This window comes from Pelobates fuscus, chromosome 2 (assembly GCF_036172605.1).
Source record: "Pelobates fuscus isolate aPelFus1 chromosome 2, aPelFus1.pri, whole genome shotgun sequence".
NCBI lineage: Eukaryota > Metazoa > Chordata > Amphibia > Anura > Pelobatidae > Pelobates > Pelobates fuscus.
The window spans coordinates 314,152,543-314,175,499 of NC_086318.1; the positions used below are offsets into that span (position 1 = coordinate 314,152,543).

Consider the following 22,957-nt stretch of genomic DNA (forward strand, 5'->3'; position numbering starts at 1 on the left):
CTCTCAGTTCTCTTAGATTTGAGTGTAGCTGACTCTCTTCTCGGGTCCACTTCCCCTGAGTCCACGAGGAATTGAAGTGGGCACCCCATCCAGAAGAACTGGCATCTGTTGTAATAATGTTCCATGGAGGCTCTTCCAACGGGAAGCCTTTTGCTAAATTCTTCCTGCTCTTCCACCAGTTCAACTCTTTCCTCACTGACAGGCGCAGAGATATCTTCTGTTCCCAATCTGTTTCCCCTCTGTGGAACTGGAGAAGGAAGCATCTCTGGACAGGGCGAAACTTCCACTGGGCCCACTTTACTAAACCTATCGTAGATGTTAAAGAACCCAGGAGACTCATGACTTCCCTTGCCGAGGCCATTTCGAGACTTTGAAGTTTCTCGATTTTGTTTCTGATCTTTACGACCCTTTCCGGAGACTGGAACACACGGGCAGAGATGGTGTTTATTACTGCTCCGAGAAACACGATAGTCTGAGACGGAATTAGGGAGCTTTTCTCTACATTCAGAAGCCACCCGTGGTCTTGAAGAATGTTCATTGCCACCAATGTTTGATGAGCCACTATCCTTCGCGATGGACCTATGATGAGGATGTCGTCCAAGTAATGGAAGATCTCGATACCTCTCATCCTTATGACAGCAATCAAAGAGACAAGGACCTTTGAAAACGTTCTCGGCGTCAAGCTGAGGCCAAACGGTAGTCCTCGGAACTGAAAGTGTCTTCCTAATGCCCAGAACCGAAGGAATTGCATATGATTGTGGTTTATAGGGATTTGGTAGTAGGCGTCCCTTAAGTCTATTGAGGTCATCCAATCTCCCTTTTTGACGCTTTTTAGGATGGTCTGTAAGGATTCCATTTTGAAAGTCCTCACATCGAGCATGGAGTTTACTCCTTTCAAGTTCAGGATGAGACGCCACTTTCCATGGGGTTTTGGAGCCAAAAACACTGTGGAATAAATCCCCCGGAACCTTTCGTGTTTTGGAACTTCCTCTAACACCTTCTGTTCCAGAAGAGTGGAAATGCAGGTCCTCATGGCCCTTCGTTTGACACCTGCCGACACCCTTGATTTTTTGAAGAGAGCAGTTTTTGGGCAAGAAGAAAATTCCATCCTGTAACCCTCTTTTATGATGGATGTGACATACACGTCCGTGATATTTTGCGGCCCACACCGGGTAAAATAACTTCAGTCTTCCTCCCACCGTTCCCGGATGGGCCTGAAGACCTTCAGAAGGTCTTCCCGGAGGTTCTGGCGCCTCTGGAAGCCTTATTGGATGAAGAGTGAGAGAAGAATTTCCACGAAGAATTTCTGGAATACTCCCTTCCGGGTTTGTAGCTTCTGCTGTCCCGAAAGGACCAATCTTTGAATCGCTTAGTCTTCCAGGAGGAGGAAAAGCTCTTTCTGCTCACTTGTGGTAAAAATGCTTTTTTCCCATCAGCAGCTTTTTGAATAGCATCTTCCAGAATCTTACCAAACAGGAGATCCCCCTGGAACGGAAGACCACACAAGGATGCCTTAGAGGCATAGTCCACCCCCCAGGAATGAAACCATAAAGCCCTTCTGGAGGCCACGGACAGGGCCATACTTTTGGCAATCATGCAAGTGATGTCCAGGGAGGCCTCCGAACAAAATTCAGTGGCAAGGCTAAAGTCCTTGAGACTCTCCAAGAGATGTTCTCTACGGACACCTTGATCAATGTCCTCCTCCAAATTAGCGAGCCATACTCTTAAGGCCCTGGAGAGAGTGGTCAGCGCTACTGCCGGATGAAGGGCGGAGCCTAGTGCCAAGTAGGTTTTAATCAAATCTACATCCACACGCTTTTCCATAGGCTCTCTGAGGTATGCCATGGAGTCAATAGGAAGCGTAGTCATCTTGGCCATATGGATCACTGCAGCATCAACCTTAGGAACCGAATTCCATAGGCAGCAGTCCATGGCAGAATAAGGATAAATCCTCGTGAATTTATTTTTCAAGGTAGATTTCCTTTCTGGCTTATTCCATTCTTGAAGGTTCATGTCCCTAATTGAGGGAAAGTTGACTATTAGGTTTTAAGTCCTCAAAAAAACTGTCAGCCTCTCTCAATTCAGATTTTTCTGAGGAGGGTAATAAGTCTATCAATAGACTTCGAGTCAAGAGACCTGGAGGCATATTCAACTTCCTCCTCCCCATCATCCGAGACCTCCCACAGGTCAGGGTCTTCTCCAGAGCTGGAAGACCGAGGTTCCGCTCTGCGTCTCTTACTCGGACCACCAGACCCCGTGGTAGACTTAAAGCCCTCAGCAATAGCTTGGGAAATCCAAAGTTTAAGGTCGTCCTGCGGGGAACCCCTACTGGGGACATTAGCCACTTCCGACAAGCATTCCCTGCAAAGGTTCCTTCCATGCGGAGCCGGTGATGAACAATTAATGCATTTATTGGTCTTTTCCCTTGATTTTCTTGCTGGAGAATCCAATTGTTTGCTGGGGCTGAAATAAAGCCATATATAACATATATTACAGGCTCAGTATGGCACTCTTTTTAACAACCCCTCTATTAAAAATAAATGGCTCACCTATGTTTTCTAGAGAGGGATCTAGCAGAGGCAGAGGGAGAATCCATACTCTATAGAGGAATAAAGGAAAATTCAAAACACAATTCCAATAAGAAATCAGAGGCAAACTGGCAAGCAAAACCAAACCCCCAGCAAAACACCATAGAAACAGGCAATCCTACCTTATGATGACAGGAAACACTCCAGGAAGCCAAGAAACAACAGCACAGGAGGAACGGCAAAGAACTCAGACCGAAATCCAGACGCCCTGAACAGCTGACACAGCGCACAGGTAAGTTTCAGCATCACCCAGGTTAAATATAGCCGCGTCCGGTCCGCGCATGCGCAGACCACTGGAACGCATGCAATGCGTTCCAAACCTCGCGGCCGGCGCAAGGTACTTCCGGTTTTGCCGGATCTGACCGCATCAACAAACAGACGGCTGGAATGCATACCGCGTTCCAGCTAACAACGCTGGTCCCCATAGAACAGCCAACAAAGCCAGCGCAGTGCCCCCACAGGCACAGCCACTCCCAGCAAGCACCCAGGAGACACCCCAGGGAACCACCAGGGAAGATAGAGCAGACAACCAAACACCACCGGTTTGTACAGAGCCATCCCCCAGGATGACCCCCTGCAGTATGGATGCTAAAGAACTGCCATCAAGGTAAGGGGGGATTTTAGACCCCAATTACTAGGGGCACGCTAATAACTAGGGGAATTTTTAAGGATAACCAACCCCATGATAATTAGGAACAGTGTCTCCCTCAGAACACCTGCCATTTATCCCACGCTGCAGTTCAGTACTTACGCTGAACCTGACCCAGTTAGTCCTGCTCATACAGGCTGTTTACTTGGTCCTTCAAATGAAGAGAGGCTGAACTTCATTTGGAACGAACCCACGACAAACGCAGGAAGGTGGCCATAAAACAAAATGTAAAAAGTCCTGTAGAACTTTGCTAAGGACAGGAAAAAAGACTGAGGTGTAAAGGGGAAGAGGGACTCTTTATACCCATCAGTCTAATTAATTAATCTAATTAATTCCTGTCCTGTGACTGCTAAGCGAGGATCTACCCATAAGTGATGCTGCCATGATTAGCCAGGAATGTTCTTTTGTGCATATTACAACCTTTTGTGTATTTTTAGCTCACCTTTTTAGGCATTTAAACTGTGACATTTTTATTGTTCTTTTATACATGATTTTGTCCAAAATCATATACAAGGCCTTTGTCCAAAATGTTGTATATTATTCTGTTGCTATTTCCAATACATATTGGAAATTCCTCTGTGATGTTGAGGAGTACAAGAAAGAACGCAATAAAATGCAATTGCTACAACTCCAATGGACATTTTCCCATGGTACCTATGAACTGCAGATAGAGATATACACCACAACTACAACAAAATATAACATCTGGTAGCACTGATCTGGAAACAGAAACTCTTCACACAGCTACCACTCAATGCATCTTTTTTGCAATTTGGCCAACAGCCAAGACAGAGGCAGAGGGTCGGAAGAGCAAAAAGAAATCCATGTGTAGACCAAAGTAGGGACAACCACCGCCCCGGGAGAAGATGACTTAGCAGATATGGGCATACAACACCAGAAGACCTCACCACTGTGGAAAAACAGGTACTGTCCAAGGGTCTTTCATTCTGCCCTATACAACATGATTTCTTTGATATAACAGTAGACATTGAACTCTTTTCAGACAGTTAAGTTGAAAGTAATCTTTGCTAAAACCTAGGAAATTATGTATTAGAAACTGTATCAACCATTGAAATGACCGAAAAGAGAAGATTTTCTCCACCTCCTTGAAGTGGATACTTTCTCTAAATTAGTTAAATTAGACTTGGAAACCCTGATATCGAAACACAATGTACATTATTGCCCCAATTTGTGAGCAGCAGAGCACACAACTCTGAGGAGTCTACAGTCCAATACCAAGATTATTATCAAACCTGCTTACAAAGGTGGACATGGATGAATCTAAATATGTACAAGAGGTTAGGAGACAATTGAATGATGCTAACACATATGAGATCTGTCATAGAAATCCTACATTCGAACTGCTGAAGGATATTAAAAGTTTGCTTAATAAAGTTTCTGAAGATGATCTCATACATAATGACCTTAAAAAAATCCTTGTGGATTATATTCCTGTTATGCCGGTGTTGTATATGCCCCCAAAATACACAAGGACTTGCTGAATCAACCAGGAAGACCCATTGTGGCCAGCACTAAATCTTCTCTCCAACCACTGGCTATCTTCCTGGATCAACTTTTGCAACCACTTGTCAAAAGTTTCAGGTAATTTGTTTTTGATGGCAGTGATGTATTGAGGAAGCTTTCTGATGATTTGAACATTGTCCGATAAGAATATTAGCTATTAGTAAAGGCAGATATGGAGCCCTCAAAGGCTAAAAAGCAAAACTTTTGTTTACTCACAAATTTAGAACATTCCCCCATAACTTAGCTTTGAAATATAATGCAAGTAATCAGGGCCTACTATAATATTAATTGGGACCTGGGCAAGATCCCCCACACATAAAAGAAGGGCGGAGCTGCGCTCGAAGGTCCACGGCCTATGGTTTGATGCGGTTCACACCATGCCAGAGCACTCCTTTGTAGAATTAATGTAGAGAGAGCCCTGGTGCAAGACTTCCCCCCTGCCCTCAGTGTAAGGGTGGTCAAAAGGTAGATTTCCGTCTGTTGAACATATCCTATAATGCTTTGCTAGATGGGAATCTACCAGGGGTGCCCACTTTCCACATTGCTATATATAATTCTTTAGACCCATTTGCATGTAGGAGTTAATTTATATGCAGATGATACACTGATTACGTTAACATACCCAATTACTTAATTGGAACATTTCATGGCAGAGTTTAATGAATATGCCGAAGCTTCTAATTTTAAGATTAATATAGAAAAATCAATTATTATGGGATGTGATTTAAAAACAGAGATACAAAATACAATTACAACTAAATATGGCTTCTTATGGTCTAAAAAAGCAATAAACTACATAGGAATAAAAATAGCTAAAAATATTCAAACTTGTATGGGAATCAATTTTATGGAATTATTAAACGCTACAAATCATACTTTAAAATAAAGGAACTGGGGGGGGCGTGGCCTGACAGGCTAACTGAGCAGACACACGTTGACTGAGCTCCTGGGCCAAAACAACGAAAATCACGAATAACGGCAGCTAAACAGCGGATTTTACCGCAAAACTCACGGGCTAAACAGAGGGGATCGCGGTGATCCGAACGACACCAAACTTGGAACCCTGCAGACCCGGATTACCAGCATTTCACCCGCTGGGGCCTACAAGCTTCTTAGGCTTCTTAACCCCATTAACGGTCGCATGCAAACTGTGCTCCGTGAATAACGACCTGTTAACCGGATCAAAACCCGTAAATCGCTGGTAGAAACCGGATCTCCAGGCAACCAGAGCAGATATGGGCCGGAAAGTTAAAAAACAAAAACCGGATAGGCCGAAGCCAGGAGCCAGCATCGGGGACTTATGGAGGCAAGCACATGGCGCCTCCTTACCCAAAATGGCCGCCCACCTGGGTGAGAGTTCCGACTTCTCGGATGACCAGCTAATGGAGCCTGAGGACTTCCACATGCCCTCCCTACGAGAACCAGACCAGAGACCGGCAGCAATTGCCACCAAACCGGACTCTGCACCGGTGACCATGGCGGACATGCAGGAGCTTCTGGCAGGCCTGCGGAGGGACCTACAAGGAGACATGGCGGCCTTTCGAAAGGATTTGCAGAATCTGCAAGGTCGGATGGGAAACATGGAAAAGGACTCCCACGACGCAAAGGCACACATTACCCACCTGAAACAGGAGATACAAACACTCCACCGACAACATGCAGCCACGGAACAGAAGTTCGCGGCTTTAGAGGATGTCAGACGCAGCAATAATCTTAAAATCAGGGGCCTAGCTGATGAGATCCCGGACGCAGAACTACCGCACTGCGTGAGGCGACTGATAACAGCGATACTCGCACCCAAACAGGCGAAAGGGGTGATAATTGAAGATATGTTCCGCATTCCGAGACCCTCAAAGGCACCCACCACGGCCCCACGGGACCTAATAGTCCGCTTTCAAACAAAACACGACAAGGCTGCGGTAATGGGGGCACTCAGGGGGAAGACCCCTTACAATTTTGAGAACTCGAACCTCACTTTCTTTGCCGATCTGTCGGGGTACACCTTAGGCTGGCGCAAGACATTACAGCCTTTCACTTCGATGCTCAGAGCCAGAGACATTACCTATCGCTGGAAGGGGTCTCAGGTCCTAACAGTCCTCCAGGCCGGCAACACATACCCAATCCGGGACCTTGAGGGAGCAATGGCCATCTTGGAGACTCTCGGCCTCCCACGGGATGCACTCACTGTCGGAGGGGCGAGAGCCACAACCTCGACACACACGTGGAACCCGGCAGGCGCAGCCCCGTTTGTGCCACGAAGACTTCAAGGAGACAATTACAAGGCAGCCACTTCCTAAACCCCGGGCATAAAAGCTGGAAGGGGACCTGCTACCAACTTATCTGTGCAGAACTCGACCGGTTCGTGCTCAACTATCTGCCCCTTGCAGACCTGGCCCGTGCCTGGGCATGCACGTGAGAACTCTTCTCACCTAAACACTCATCTTTAACCATATTTTCTCTTTTATTACTTATACGTTTTCACTTTCGTTCATTTGCTCCACGCTGCAAGAAGCCTTCCACTCAGAAGCAGGCTTCCTATATGTCTTGGATTGAATGACTCACTGATCACCACCAGGCCTCGAATATCACCGGGCAGGCATTTGTATATAGCCTTATGTAAAACTGTTGTGGTCTATTATGTGCAGCGTGCTCGTATATAGCAGGGCTAGGCTTATTGGTTTTCTTTACTGTGTTTTTTTTTTTTTTTTTAAACTATATTAGTTGCAGGACGGTACTTAGTCTTTAAAACCTTAAGCCTTCACATCATTGCCCCGCCCATTCTACTGCTACTGGCCTTGCTATGCTGGTGGCTGACCACATTATAATCCACGCATTATAAATTATACACACCTGCCGCTAACTGGCATTGGTACACTCTTTACCACACAACACATATACCTTACGCTGGCCTCAATAATGCTCCGATGACTACACACTACCTCACCCCAACGATAGGGTACAGCTGCCCCGCTATACAGGCACCTTCTGTTAATTGACATGAAGAGCTTACACACCGCGCCTCTGCTAGTATAGATAACCGAACGATCTCATGCAACCACCATCATTCCTTTATTCTCTGTTGTTAAAGTTTGTGATATTATTTTAATTGAGCAGCCTCCATGGTTACGTTAGAACTGTTTGAATATTGTACGCTAAACCTGTGCATATCCGTGCCATTACTATAGAATTTAGGGTTTCACATTAACGCAATACCGCCATAGTGCTAAAGCAAGAGAACTCAAGACTAGCACTTAGCCCTCTTATCAGTGAGATGGCGATATGTCCTAACCTTTTACCATGCTGTGCTTATAGACAGCTTGCTACTGGCCACCTCCATGGCAACTAGCTCGAGGGCCTGTCGACCTTACACATATACGCTTACTTTTAGGTGTGCAACCACGAGCGTACTATATTAGAGTATATGCATTCCCAGCCTGGTATAACCATCATTAACGATAGCCCACTAAGGTACCATAACTCGCTCATTACATATATTGGCTCATGTATTATTACTTATAAGTTACTGAAGTATCATTGTTTGTTAACCTTATGTTCCAGCATTTTACCACTCGTTATGGATGTCATAAAATTTAATAGTCTCACACAGGGCTGCCATCAGAAATTTTGGGGCCCCTGACAAAGCACAAGGTCTGGCCCCCCCCCCCCCTCCCGGGCCCGCCCACGCCCTACCTAGTCCGCTGACAATGATGCGGGACTGAATGTGGTGTGTATAGTGTAAGTGAATTAGAATGTGTGTAATGGATGTAGTGTTTGTGTGTATTAGATACTGTTTGTGCAGTGAATGCAGAGTGTGTTAGTGTAGCAGATGCAGTGTGTATAGTGAACGCAGAGTGTGTTTGAGTAGTGAATGTAGTGTGTGTACAGTGATGTAGTGTGTGTTTGTGTAGTGGATGTAGTGTTTGTATGTACTAGATGAAATGTGTTTAGTGGATGCAGTGTCTGTAGTTGATGTAGTGTGTGTATTAGACGCAGTGTATAGTGAATGCAGAGTGTTTCAATTTGTGGTGGATGTAGTGTGTGTACTGTGAATACAGGATGTTTGTGTAGTGGATGCTGTGTGTACAGTTAATGCAGAGTGTGTGTCGTATAGTGAATGCAGAGTGTGTGCATAGTTTAGTGAATGCAGAGTGTGTGCATAGTTTAGTGAATGCAGAGTGTGTGTTAGTGTGTAATGAATGCAGAGTGTGTGTTGGTGTGTAATGAATGCAGAGTGTGTGTTAGTGTGTAGTGAATGCAGAGTGTGTCAGTGTAATGAATGTAGTGTGTGTGTTAGTGCAGCGAATGCAGAGTGTTTGTAAATGTGTAGTGAATGCAGAGTGTGTGTTAATGTGTAGTGAATGCAGAGGGTGTGTTAGTGTGTAGCGGATGCAGAGTGTGTGTTAGTGTAGTGAATGCAGAGTGTTAATGTGTAGTGAATGCAGAGAGTGTTTGAGTAGTGGATGTAGTGTGTGTACAGTGATGTAGTGTGTGTTTGTGTAGTGGATGTAGTGTTTGTATGTACTAGATGAAATGTGTTTAGTGGATGCAGTGTCTGTAGTGGATGTAGTGTGTGTATTAGACACAGTGTCTGTGTATAGTGAATGCAGAATGTTTCAATTTGTGGTGGATGTAGTGTGTGTACTGTGAATACAGGATGTTTGTGTAGTGGATGATGTGTGTACAGGTGATGCAGAGTGTATGTTAGTGTAGTGAATGCAGAGTGTGTGTCAGTATAGTGAATCCAGAGTGTGTGTCAGTATAGTGAATCCAGAGTGTGTGCATAGTTTAGTGAATGCAGAGTGTGTGTTAGTGTGTAATAAATGCAGAGTGTGTGTTAGGGTGTAGTGAATGCAGAGTGTGTCAGTGTAATGAATGTAGTGTGTGTGTAAATTTGTAGTGAATGCAGAGTGTGTGTTAATGTGTAGTGAATGCAGAGAGTGTCTTAGTGTAGTGAATGCAGAGAGTGTCTTAGTGTAGTGAATGCAGAGAGTGTCTTAGTGTAGTGAATGCAGAGAGTGTCTTAGTGTAGTGAATGCAGAGAGTGTCTTAGTGTAGTGAATGCAGAGAGTGTGTTAGTGTAGTGAATGCAGAGAGTGTGTTAGTGTAGTGAATGCAGAGAGTGTGTTAATGTGTAGTGAATGCAGAGAGTGTGTTAATGTGTAGTGAATGCAGAGAGTGTGTTAATGTGTAGTGAATGCAGAGAGTGTCTTGGTGTAGTGAATGCAGAGAGTGTGTTAGTGTAGTGAATTGAGAGTGTGTTAATGTGTAGTGAATGCAGAGAGTGTGTTAGTGTGTAGTGGATGCAGAGAGTGTGTTAGTGTGTAGCGGATGCAGAGTGTGTGTTAGTGTAGTGAATGCAGAGTGTGTTAGTGTGTAGCGGATGCAGAGTGTGTGTTAGTGTAGTGAATGCAGAGTGTGGTAATGTGTAGCGAATGCAGAGTGTGTGTCAGTATAGTGGATGCAGTGAGTGTGTTAGTGTGTAGTGTATGCAGAGTGCATGTTGTATTAGTGAATGCAGTGTGTGTATTGTATTAGTGTATGCACTGTGTGTATTAGTGTATGCAGTGTGTGTGTTTGTGTATGCAGTGTGTGTTGTGTCAGTGTATGGAGAGTGTGTTGTGTTAGTGTATGCAGTGTGTTGTGTCAGTGTATGCAGAGTGTGTGTTGTGTCAGTGTATGCAGTGTGTGTGTGTTGTGTCAGTGTATGCAGTGTGTGTGTGTTGTGTTAGTGTATGCGGTGTGTGTGTTGTGTTAGTGTATGCGGTGTGTGTGTTGTGTTAGTGTATGCGGTGTGTGTGTTGTGTCAGTGTATGCAGGGTGTGTGTGTTGTGTCAGTGTATGCGGTGAGTGTGTTGTGTCAATGTATGCAAAGTGTGGGTTGTGTAAGTGTATGCAGTGTGTGTTGTGTCAGTGCATGCAGAGTGTGTTGTGTCAGTGTATGCAGAGTGTGTGTTGTGTTAGTGTATGCAGTGTGTGTTGTGTTAGTGTATGCAGTGTGTGTTGTGTTGGTATATGCAGTGTGTGTGTTGTGTCAGTGTATGTAGTGTGTGTTGTTAGTGTATGTAGTGTGTGTGTGTGTTGTGTCAGTGTATGCAGTGTGTGTGTTTTGTCAGTGTATGTAGTGTGTGTGTGTGTGTGTGTGTGTGTTGTGTCAGTGTATGCAGTGTGTGTGTTTTGTCAGTGTATGTAGTGTGTGTGTGTGTGTTGTGTCAGTGTATGTAGTGTGTGTGTGTGTGTGTGTAAATTTGCAATGAGGAGGGGGAGGGGGGGTCATTTTAACATTATTTAAAAAAAAATAAAAATAATTTAATTAATTAAATTGTTTCTCCCCCCTCCCTGCTTACCTGTGTCTAGGGAGGGGGGAGATTCCATCCCCGGTGGTCCGGTGGCATGGTGGGGCCCCCCCGGCTCCCTGTTACCGCAGAGGGGGCCCAGGCCTCCAGCTTCTCCTCTTCTCTCCTCCAATAACTCTCGCGAGACCCGCGGAGCGTTGCCATGGCAACCGGGTCTCGCGAGAGTTATTAGCAGGGAGGAGAAGAGAAGAGGCTGTGTGCTGCCTGGGCCCCCTCTGCGGTAACTGGGAAGCCGGGGGCCTGGGGCTGCACACATAGATAGCGATATTCGCTATCTATGTGTGCAGAGAGGGAAAGTGGGGCCCAGGACTGCCAGAGCAGTCCGGGCCCCCCAGGGCCGCCGGGCCCGTGACAACTGTCACGGTTGTCACCCCCTGATGGCGGCCCTGGTCTCACATTATACGTATAAAAATGTGCTGTCTATTCTGCCACAAATTGTACTGCTAATGTTAAGCTCGCAACGGCTGTTGTGGCCTTGCACGTCTATTGTCATTTCAAGCACAAATAAAATAAAGAATAAAAAAAAAAAAAAAAAAAAATAAAGGAACTATGTAGAGGTATCATGGATATGTAGAGCCAATATAATTAGTGCATATCTATTACCAAAATGGCAATACTTATTTTTAATGCTACCACTTAAAATTACATATAGTTGGCTGAAGATGCTACACAGGAGTTTTAATCTATATATTTGGAAGGGGAAACATCGAAGATTAAATATTGTATTACTCTCTAGAAAAAAAGAGAAAGGTGGTCTAAACTTCCCTAATTTTAAGTATAACTATTTTGCAAGCATAGTTACTCATATAAATCCTGAGTACAAATAAGGTTATAGCGCACAAATGGTAGATGTAATTCACAGCAATAAAAGTAAGAAAGGTGAAACCTATTAAAAAAAGAAATAAAAGCAACATAGCATAGACTGTATAATGTGGGATCCGCATAAAAAGTATAGAGGACACTCACAAATTAAAGAGCCCTTGAGATCGGCTCTGAACTTGGTAGGTATTTCCAACACTCTCAGATTGGTGTAATGTGTCAGGTCTCCGTGATGTTTCCCTTCTCTATTGAAGATCAGGAACCAGTAAAGTGGGTAAAAGTACACTGTATTTTAAAATTAGAAGCACAACATATACTGAGGTATTATAAAGCAAGCACAACGCGTTTCAACCAATAAAAAGTCTTCCTCAGATGCATCTACCGACATAGGTGAAAACGAATCATTTATACACAACTTTACAATGAAGTTAATTACAGGTGTGGAGTTTCCGATGTCCAAATATGGTTCTTCCGGGAATATATGTCATTCCCAAGATGGCGGAGACCATGATAATCCCCATCCAATCCCGAACTTCCCAACAATTGAAAAGACCCTCCCTGTTGAATACGTCACGGTTGCGCTTCTTGCGTGTATCATGTGCATCAAATAGGGGTTTTTCAAAATGGCGGTACATCCGCTTCCGGTTAAGACGTACATGGTTTGTCACGTCGTGTAACATCCTCGTTAGTGTATCCCCTCTCTGAAGGTGGAGCATAGCATTCTACAAGTCCTGCGACGCCATAGAGGTTGAGGGAATAGAAATGGGCAAGAGTATAAAAGAGACAATTAATTTATGTATCACTGTCAAAGCATTGAGGTTGGAAACTATAGTAAAAGCATAACAAATGTAATCCATATTATCCCTTAATTAACAGAGGAGGTAACATTTATGGAGGAATTATATACTATTTAAAAGGCATTCATATAAAAGATGGAAATGTATTACAAGTAAAAATATAGAGTTATAAGAGGGTATCAATATCAAAATCGATATTTAACCCTTTTGGGGACAGTGTCTGCAGTTCGAAAATCCATTTTAACTCTTGTCTATCCAAACTGCAGGCACTGTCACCACCCCTCCAGTGGTTACTTATTTTGTCTATCCCCATAAACTCTAATTCTGTAGGGTTGGAATGGTGACAATCTAAAAAGTGTTTTGACACACACTGATTTTCAAAGCACTTTTTAATATTTCTAATATGTTCACTAATGCATACTTTTAGAGACCTAGATGTTCTTCCTACATACTGTAGGCCACATGAAAATTTTAGTAGATAGATCACATTTTTTTTTTCACAGATTATTAGGGATTTGATTTTAAACTTTTTTTTTTTCCTTCATAATTTTAGATTGTTTACACGCATTGCACCTTGATAAAAAAACCTTTTTGTGATTTGGACCATTTATCTAAAAAGTTATCTTCTTTATCTCTTTCTATATAACTTAAAGTTAAAATATGTTTCAAATTCTAGGCGCCTCCACCAATGATTGGGGTATTAAATTAAGCAGTACATGGAGCAAAGAAACAGTAACCTTTTTAGATCTTGATATTTTTATTGAAGAAAGGAAAATTAAAATTAAAATTATTTTTAAAAAGTTGATTGTAATAGTTTTATAGAGAATATAAGTTGCCACCATTATCCATGGTTGGAAAACGCCCCAAAGGGGCAATTCCTCAGAATCAGACGTAACTGCAGCGATTTAGAAGTTTATGATGAGCAATCATCACGGATAAAAACTGATTTTGTTGCAAAAGGTTATGATGTAGAGGAATTAGAAAAATCAAGAAATGAAATAAGGAATAAAGAGAGAAAGGATTTATTAATATACAAAACTAAAACTACCACCAATGTGCAGGATATCCCCTTTATCTGCAACTATAATAATAACAACTACCAAATAAGCCGAATTATCAATAAATATTGTCCGATCCTATTACAGGATCCGGCATTGAAACAAATCCTTCCTGTTAAACCTAGGATGATTTATAGGGGTGCAAAGAATTTGAGGAACACCATAGTTCGGAGTTCTTTAAAAGAACAAAACCATTCTTCCACTATATTTAATAATGAGAATGGTTTTTATGGTTGCGGTCAGTGTTCAGCCTGCAAAAAGTCAGGATGTAAGTGAAGAGTAGTAAAGGATATAACATTAAATAAAGATAAGAAAATCCAAATGAAACAATTCATAACTTGTTATACCAAAAATGTAGTGTATCTTTTAATTTGTCCATGTGGATTAAAATATGTGGGGAGAACAACAAGACCCCTACATGCCAGAATTAGAGAACATATATATAAAATCCAGATAGGTTTTGAGCAACATAGTGTCTCTAGCCATTTTAAATTATGTCATGATCAAAAACCAGAGGGTTTACAGTTTATGGGGATAAATAAAGTGAACAAAAAGAGATTTAGGAAAATGCGAGATGGAATGGATCTATAGATTAAATACGTTGACCCCACACGGTCTTAATGCAGATTTCGAGTTGTGTCATTTCTTATGACACTCTCTCTCTTTTACTGGATTTTATTTTTATTTTTAGCTATGATATGTCTCCTTTTACATTGTAATTTATAATAGGGAATTATCCATTTGCAAAAAAAAGGAATATTATTATTATTATATTTATAGATATGGACATTTTAAAGAAATGATTATAGCAGCTATATTTATTTATTAGAGTCATTTTAAAGATTATATCCTAATAGTTAGGATTTTTCAATAAAGGATATGCAGTTAAAGTTGCTTATAACACTATCCAACCATTTGGTAATAATTTACACAGAATTTTCACATAATAGAATAAAGTATCTATTATATTCCAAAATGAATCTAAAGCAAAAGCTAATAATTAGTTCAAGTAGACGGGAATAGACATATACAGACATGATAGATAGTGAAAAAGTGGAGATAATATGTGTAATAACCTATTTGTAACAATTTATGTAGAAAAGGAGTTTAGAGATAATTTTATGTAACTTAACCTAACTCGTTATAGTTACCAAACCTGTATCAATATACTGTTCCCATGTTGTTCTAAAACACAAAATCTATGGCAATCTTTCTTCGGAGTGCACTAAATGCCTTCTTGTTATCATTAACATGTGTTACCCCATATTGCCTCCTCTCTTTGTTCTGTACCCCATAACGCATGTGCCATAATAAAAGAAAGATTTACAAAAAAAAAAAAAAATAGAGATAATTTTATTTAAATTGCAAGTTAATCCCATTAGGGTTCAAACGATTATAGCATTTTCTGCAACCAATTAATTAATTTGCTGTATATGAAGAATTGTAAAATTAATGTGGATATTGAATAAAAAGTAGGGATTAACTATTATTCTGTTTTTGTCTACTTTTAGAATAATTTTAAGATCGATGCCAGTAATAGGCAAAGAAAGGTGAAATGTAATAGTATTTTGTTTTCGTTTTTATTTGGGGTTTTATCTTAATTGATTGAATTGGAATTCAAAACGTAAAATGTTTGTTGATAATTGAAACTAACAATGTATCTGCCACAGTATCATTATGAATTATAACTCCTGAGATAAAATGTTACCGATAAAAAGAGACTAGACATTTAAGATAAGAAAAATGATGCTGCCTTTTTCGTTTTCCGTTTTATTTTTTCTCCTTTTATATGGGATGAAATACTACTTTTCGTCAGCTGGATTTATGTGGACATTAAGGACTCAACTCAATCACGGAATGACGAACTTTTAAAGCATACATCTGCTGCTGAACATGAGTACAGTGTACCGCATAGAGAAACAAAACAAGCCGAAATGACAAGAAAGGATTGAACCATCTCGGCTCTCGGTACCGACATGGAAGGGAGGCATGGACCGCACACGTCGTACCTGTGGGTGGTACTGACGTGTGACGGTTAATGTGCACTGATCATTTGCCCGCCGTTTTTTGGATATTTAAACTTGCAAGAGGAGTCCCAGGATCATTGCTGTATTACTACCCGGTTTGAAGAAGCCACATTTGTAGTGGCGAAACGCGTCCTGATATTTTAAGCACATTGAGGCTTTTTAAATGTATATATAAGAGTGTATTAATAAAATATTTTATTGTTTTAACCGATCCTGGTTCCTGACATCGTTATATTGAACGGGGAGTGCAGTCCCGAATCTGCACAACGCTACTAAATTGAGTCAGTACATTTTGACTCCACACTTGTGAGTACCCACTTGGGAGAAACATAATATATTTTTAGAATTATTTTAAACTATACTGTGCAATTGGGTGTACTTTTATTTATTCACAGACCTCGGAATTATATCCAAAAGAGGGGTGGGTCACCTGTATGCACCCGGAGGCTATCCAAACCAGAGCTGGGTCTATAGCTCTCCGTTTGTGAGTTTGCACATCATATAATAATAATATTAACCATTTAAACAAGTGTGATCTATACTATATGTAATACATTTTTATAGATATTTTTCCTGCTGATTTGTCAGTGAAACTCTGCTCCTAAAATTCCAAAAGGTGATTAATTCCTTTGTACATAAGCGCTACATTCTTCATTTGTTTTGTATGTTATGCTGAATAGGAATATTTTAATGTTTAGCAGCTATACTAATTATAATAAGATATATTTATATTCATTTTTTTTTTTCGTATTACTAATAAGCGCTGGTTCCACCATCTTAATCTACTACATCTCAGACATGTTTAACGGGAATTTTTAATACATAGGAATTGTGTCTGGTTGTTTTAGTTCCCCATGACAACATAATGTCTCCACTACCTGCCTCTTTGCTCTCCTGGCTTGTTGGAATTTCACAGCAAGAAAAAAAAAATCAGTCATTGTTTTAATTAGAACTCATTCCTCTCTTACAATGACTTTCTTACAATAGTAGTTTCAATAGTTTTTTTTTGTTTTTCCATCCCATTTTCTTTGGGGGTGAGGATTTTTTTATTTTTTATTTTTTTTATTTAGTTTCTTCCAACACTTATATGTTTATACATTTTCTGGTAAAAAAATGGCTTTATCGCGTGCACAACTAAACTAAGCTAGTTAATTAGAGTTTAAATTTGACTTTCAATTTAAAATGTAAAATTAATATCATCTAGACCCCGTCTGAGACTACTAAATGGTAATCATTACATTAACTCTTCAATCTGTTTTTTTAAGTTAAAATGCCCTATTGGCAAAAATTTTTTTTTAAAAAAAGTGCCGGGAACTGACCTCCCTCCTCCGTCTGTCATTTCAGGGGCCTCTGTGTTCCAATCACAGGCTTCTGAAGATTTGCTGGTGAGGGGAGGGAGAGGGGGGACAGGGGAGGGAAGTTTAAAAAACCCAAACCTAAATGCAGGGAACCAGGGAGTGGATAACGAGCTCTGTCTGCAAGGTGAGAAGATAAGCACGTCTGTCGTCAGCATGCAGTGTGCAATTTTTTGCACAGAATTGACATTGGGCAGCCTGGAACAAAGTCAAGCTGAAACACTGCACAAAAATACTCCAATGGTTATTTAGGGGTTTCATATATTTCAGGTGGTTCAGAGCATTTGCTGTTGGCATGGAAAATCAGCCTAACAATACATAAGGAAACAGGACCTACCCTATATTAGTCCTATTGAAAATGATGAGTTATTTGTGCCGTGGTTCCCTTGACAGGGAAAAGTTATGTAAAATGACTTGTCATTTCCTAAAGACTGTAAGCTCGTTTGAGCAGGGCCCTCTTCAACCTATTGTGCCTATAAGTTTTTGTAATTGTCTCATTTATTGTTAAATCTCCCCCTTTGATAATATTGTAAAGCGCTGCAGAATATGCTGGTAAATACCAGTAATAATAATAATATAAAGTGTGGCCTGTTCAACCCTGCATACCTTTTTGTATGATGCATCATGACTTAGTTGCTATAATGAGAAAATTCTATTTGATCATATGATTATTTTTGTATGCTTTGTGCTTCTATTGACATGGTTAACCACATTCTGGAGCTTTCTGTTATCTCTATTGTTGGTATCCTTATATTTTCTACTTACCTGTATGCAGCTTTTCTTTAATAAACAATTATTTTCAGAAACAAATGCGTGGACCCACGGTCCAAAATATCTGGTGGTGTAGGTATTTTGGGTATCTGCACTCATGCATAATAACTATATTTTACCGAGGACATGGCCTGTTTCACACTACCATATTGTATGGATGAAATGGTGTCCTAGATTATAATTTTGACTTTTATGTTAGTTTGGTGGGGTTCTACCCCAATCAGCTTCAGTCTGCTTATCAAGCTTTATAAACAGGTATATGTTAATGGATTGGCAGTCATAAGGAGGTAATAAATATATTTACTGTTTCTGTGTCAAATGTTGCATGGTTAATGGACAGAAACATTAATTTGTCTGAATAATGGAAGACAATGGTAATTGTATATTTGTTTTCTGCCAGTTGAAATTCTTAAAAGGGGTACCATTATTTTGGATGCCTGGAAAAATAAAAAAAATAATAATATTGTAAAATATATTATCATTATTATTGTTACTATTCTAAATGCTAAACTTGTATTTTTTTTAATATTAGTTACATGATATTGGTAAATCACTAAAGACCTAACCACTAACTGCTCTCCATCACTCTAAGCCAGGCTTCCCCAAACTCCGGCCCTCCAGATGTTGCTGAACTACAACTCCCATGATTTTATGAATGAAATAGATAGGCTGAGAATCGTGGGAGTTGTAGTTGATCAACATCTGTAGGGCCAGAGTTTGGGGAAGCATGCTCTAAACAAATAAGTAAACTAAACAAGCTGATAAAATATGTTTTAAAGATAACATAAATAATGTAATTTCATATAGTCTTCTAAAATAAGGTAAACAAGGGATATAAAGAGATTTAATTAAGTTCATTTTATGTTTTGCAGAAACCAGCAAACATCCTGGTAATGGGGGAAGGTCCTGAGAGAGGAAGAGTCAAGATAGGTAAAACAAAATCACTTGGTTTGAGACTGAGTTGAAGTTTAGGAATTTAATTTATATAGTTAGGATTATATTTTAAAAATAATTAAATCAGTATTGAAAATGTTAAATATAGAACACTAACCAGAAATTATATGAGACAGTAGATAAAGTTGTTTAAGATTTATTTTCAGTCTGTAAACTTTTAGTTTGGGTCACAAGGGTAGTTCATAGATTTTAGAATTACTGTAGGTTAGTGTCCAAACTGACACATGTTTATGAAGAAACTCTCAGATGGTCATATATTAAAGGTTGTAATTAAAGAATTGGACATACTGAAATTCTATTTGTTGGCTTCTCAATCTTGAGACGACGCTCCTCATCTTAAGGCACCCATTCACAGAAAATCAATGTTATTCGCATTTCTCAAAGCTCTGCTCATGGAATACCGGCTCTAACCCATTTACTTGGGTCTGGAAACTGCACAGCTATACCTGCATAATAAAAACTGCTAATCAGCTTGTAGCTGAGACATTTACAGCAAGCCAGGTTATCCGCTGCACTCCCAAAATCCAAAGATCTTTTTACATTCATAAAATAAAGAACATCAATAATTAAACTCAGTGACTCTTTAAACTATCATTTGAATCATTGTAACGTAACACCTATCATATATTTTAAAGTTTCCATCCCTATTTTTACTGTTTCATAATTGACTTTCTGCTTCATGTGGTTACCTCCAAACCTAGGCACAGGAGTTTTTGTGGCCTGAAAGAGGTCCCTTTTCTCTTCCTATGGAGAAGGAAAGGAATTGTGCCAGGTATATAAGGGCTGTGACTGACCCTTAAACTGACTGACCTAAAAAGGTGTTATTCTTGAACAGATTGGGTTTGGGTCATTACAAAAACTGTAGGACTGTCAGACTTGTGGTTGCAGGAAGTATGTGGAACTAGGTGCCGGGAGATTAATGAACTGCCCTATCATGTTTTCAGAGTTCTCTGAGAAAACTCTGACATCATTTGTGAGGCATTTCTATCTCTGCTTTATCCAACTACCCATGCATGCATCCTAGTGTCTAAACATCTGAAATGGGAAAGCAGTGGCATTTATTTTATATTTCCAGGTAATATGCTTTGACCACAAATAGAGCGCGATTTAAACACCATCACATGTCTGCATAACACTTAAACTGTTGAAAACTCTCTCTCTCTTTCACTATTACTTTTTGATCCCTTCATTTTTTTTGCATATTTCTGTTTTGCAGCCTTTTAAGATTGTTTAAATCAATTTTTTTTTGTATCAGTTTACACTCAATACCCTATAATAGCAAAGAAAAAAGCAAACACATTTTTTTTAATTATTATTTTGCAAATGTATTAAAAGAAAAACTGAAATATCACATATGTATTTAGACCCCTTGCTCAAATATTTTAAGGTGCATTCTCAAGAGCACAGTGGCCTCCTTAATTATTAAAAGAAAGAAGTTTGGAACAACCAAACTCTTCTTAGAGTGGTCACATGGCCAAACTGAGCAGTCAGGAGAGAGGGCCTTGGTAAGAGAAGTGACCAAGAGCCTGATGGTCACTCTAAGTTAACTCAAGAGATGGGCAAAACTTATGGACGGACAACCATCACAATTACACTTTGCTGATCTAGCTATGGCAGACTGGGCAGACGGAAACTACCTCACTGCAAGACATATGAAAGCCCGCTCAGAATTTGCAAAATAGCACCTAAAGAATTCTCAGACTATGAGACACAAGATTCTCTAGTCTAATGAAATGAGGATTGAGCTGTTTGGCCTCAATTCAAAGCGTTATGTCTGGAGGGAATAAGACAAAGCTCATCACCTGCACAATACCATCTCAACAGTGAAGCATGGTGGTGGTAGTGTCATGCTTTGTTTTGGGGGGTTTTCAGCAGCAGGAACTAGGTGACTAGACAGGGTTGAGGTAAAGCTGAACACACAAAATATAAATATTTCCTTAAAGAGTTGCTATAGGTATCAAAATAACTAGCTTAGTGAAGCAGTTGTGGTTTATAGATCATGCCCATGTAGTCTTACTGCTCAATTCTCACCATTTCTGTTTCTGTTTATGCAGCCCTAATCACACCTCCCCCGGCTGTAACTGACACAGCCTGCATGAAAAAAAGTTTCATTTTCAATCAGGGGTTAACTTGCTTTAGAAGCTTGTTTTCCCTTCTCTGTAAATTGAACTTTAATCACACACAGAAGGCTTGTGCATGGTCTAGAAGGCTATTAACAGAGAAGGATATAAGAAATTCTAAACTAAACAGATTGTGCCGTAAAGAAAGTTTAAACATTAGATCGTAAACTCAGATAGAGACGAAGGTTCACCTTTCAACAGGACAATTACCCTAAGCACACAGACAAGACAACGCAAGATTGGCTTAGGACAACTCTGGGAATATGTCCCATCTTGAAATCAATCAAACATCCCCACCCAGCCTGAAAGAGTTTGAGATGATCTGCAGAGATGAAAGTCAGAAACTACACAAATCCAGGTATTTAAAGCTTGTCACCTCATACCCAAAAAGACTTGAATCAGCCAAATGTGCTTCAATTGTGATATTTACATTTTGTCTGTTTAACATATTTGCATTGATGTCAAAAATCTTTTTTATTTTTTTTTATTTGTCATTATGAGGTATTGAGTATAGAGGAATGTGAAAAAAAAATCTATTTTTGAGGGTATTTATCACTTTATATATTCATTCTTTATATGAAGGGCAGTTGGGATATTTTGTGTAATGATCACTAAAATAAAAAAGTAAATGTAGCCAAAGCATTTAATAAAATCTCAATATAGCTCACATTTCTTTTGATCACCTAAGATTGTGACTAAAAATTATTTATGTGCTGCTAAATGCTAAGCAGTACCCACTAACAATAAAATAACTGCCTATTTAAACTAATACGCAGAACCTCATATCACTATATATATTTTTTGTATTTGATAAACTAAAGTCTTTTGGTATTTTGAACATATACATATACAATATAAAAGCTAAATGACATTTAAATGTTATTAGTTCCCCCCCACCCCCTCTTCTGTCACCTGTTTACATATGGCCAAATTACTCTGTCCATTATACATGTTACTACAAAGGTTATTTGTAATATGTTTTTTTTAATAATGCTTCTGCAATATTGCTCTTGTCTTCATTAGCTGACATGGGTTTTGCCAGACTGTTCAATTCTCCTCTAAAACCACTAGCAGACTTGGATCCAGTTGTGGTGACATTTTGGTACAGAGCTCCAGAATTGTTGCTCGGTGCACGACATTACACTAAGGCCATAGGTAAGTGTTTCCATTGTAAAATGAATCTCTTATATTTGCAAATACACTAAGTTTCCAACCTTACGTTTACGGTATATTAAATACTAATGTTACTTGCATTTTCACAACTTAAATAAAAGAGGACAATGCTGCTACACTGGCTTTCTGATTTCTGTAGCAAATCTGTTCAGATGTGATTTAAAGGAACACTATAGCTTACAAACATGTATTCCTAATGCTATAGTTTAAATCTACCTATTTGGTGTATACCTCCCACCTCCCGTGAGGTGATATTCACTTACCAGTAATCCCTTACCAAGTTGGTCTCATTGTGACCGCTTTGCCTCCCTGGCTGAGGTGCTCAAGTTTGATAATTTTAGTCAATTCATTCAAAGGGAATCATTGGGAGGCTAGTGTGAATGAGTAGACACAATATTTGATGGATAATGGAAATCTATCTCCATTCTCACTGGAAAGCAGCTCTAGTGGCGGTCATATCACTGTTTAATAGATATACCCCAAATGAAAACTTGCATGCATTTAATTATACATGTTTTCATTGGGGGTATATCGAAAAATACCCTGCAAAACCCGCAGTTCTTTTGTCTGCAGCCTTTGCAAGCCCTCCCCTTCTAACCCCATCCAGACTTTCCATGGTTGTCCAATCACAGACTTCTCAATGCAGCTTAGTGAGAAGTCTTTGAAAGGCAGGTGCTCTTGGCAGTTGCTGCCTCTTGAGTTTAGCTCCACTGAGCTAACCAAACCAGAAAGTAACATTACTTCTTGTCTACTTGAAAGCCAAGGGGAT

At 40.1% G+C, this 22,957-nt stretch overlaps 1 protein-coding gene across 2 annotated transcripts in view; it reads left to right on the forward strand.

Annotated features, from left to right (window-relative positions):
• Nucleotides 1-22,957, forward strand: part of CDK19 (cyclin dependent kinase 19) — a 317,057-nt gene that overhangs the window by 141,690 nt on the left and 152,410 nt on the right. For both annotated transcript variants that reach the window (XR_010086622.1, XM_063443517.1), the window contains exons 5-6: nt 18,814-18,871; nt 22,039-22,170. Coding sequence is in view for 1 of the 2 variants with exons in the window: in XM_063443517.1 (XP_063299587.1) it covers nt 18,814-18,871; nt 22,039-22,170 (190 nt within the window). In the remaining variant the exon portion in view is untranslated. The remainder of the gene's footprint in view (nt 1-18,813; nt 18,872-22,038; nt 22,171-22,957) is intronic.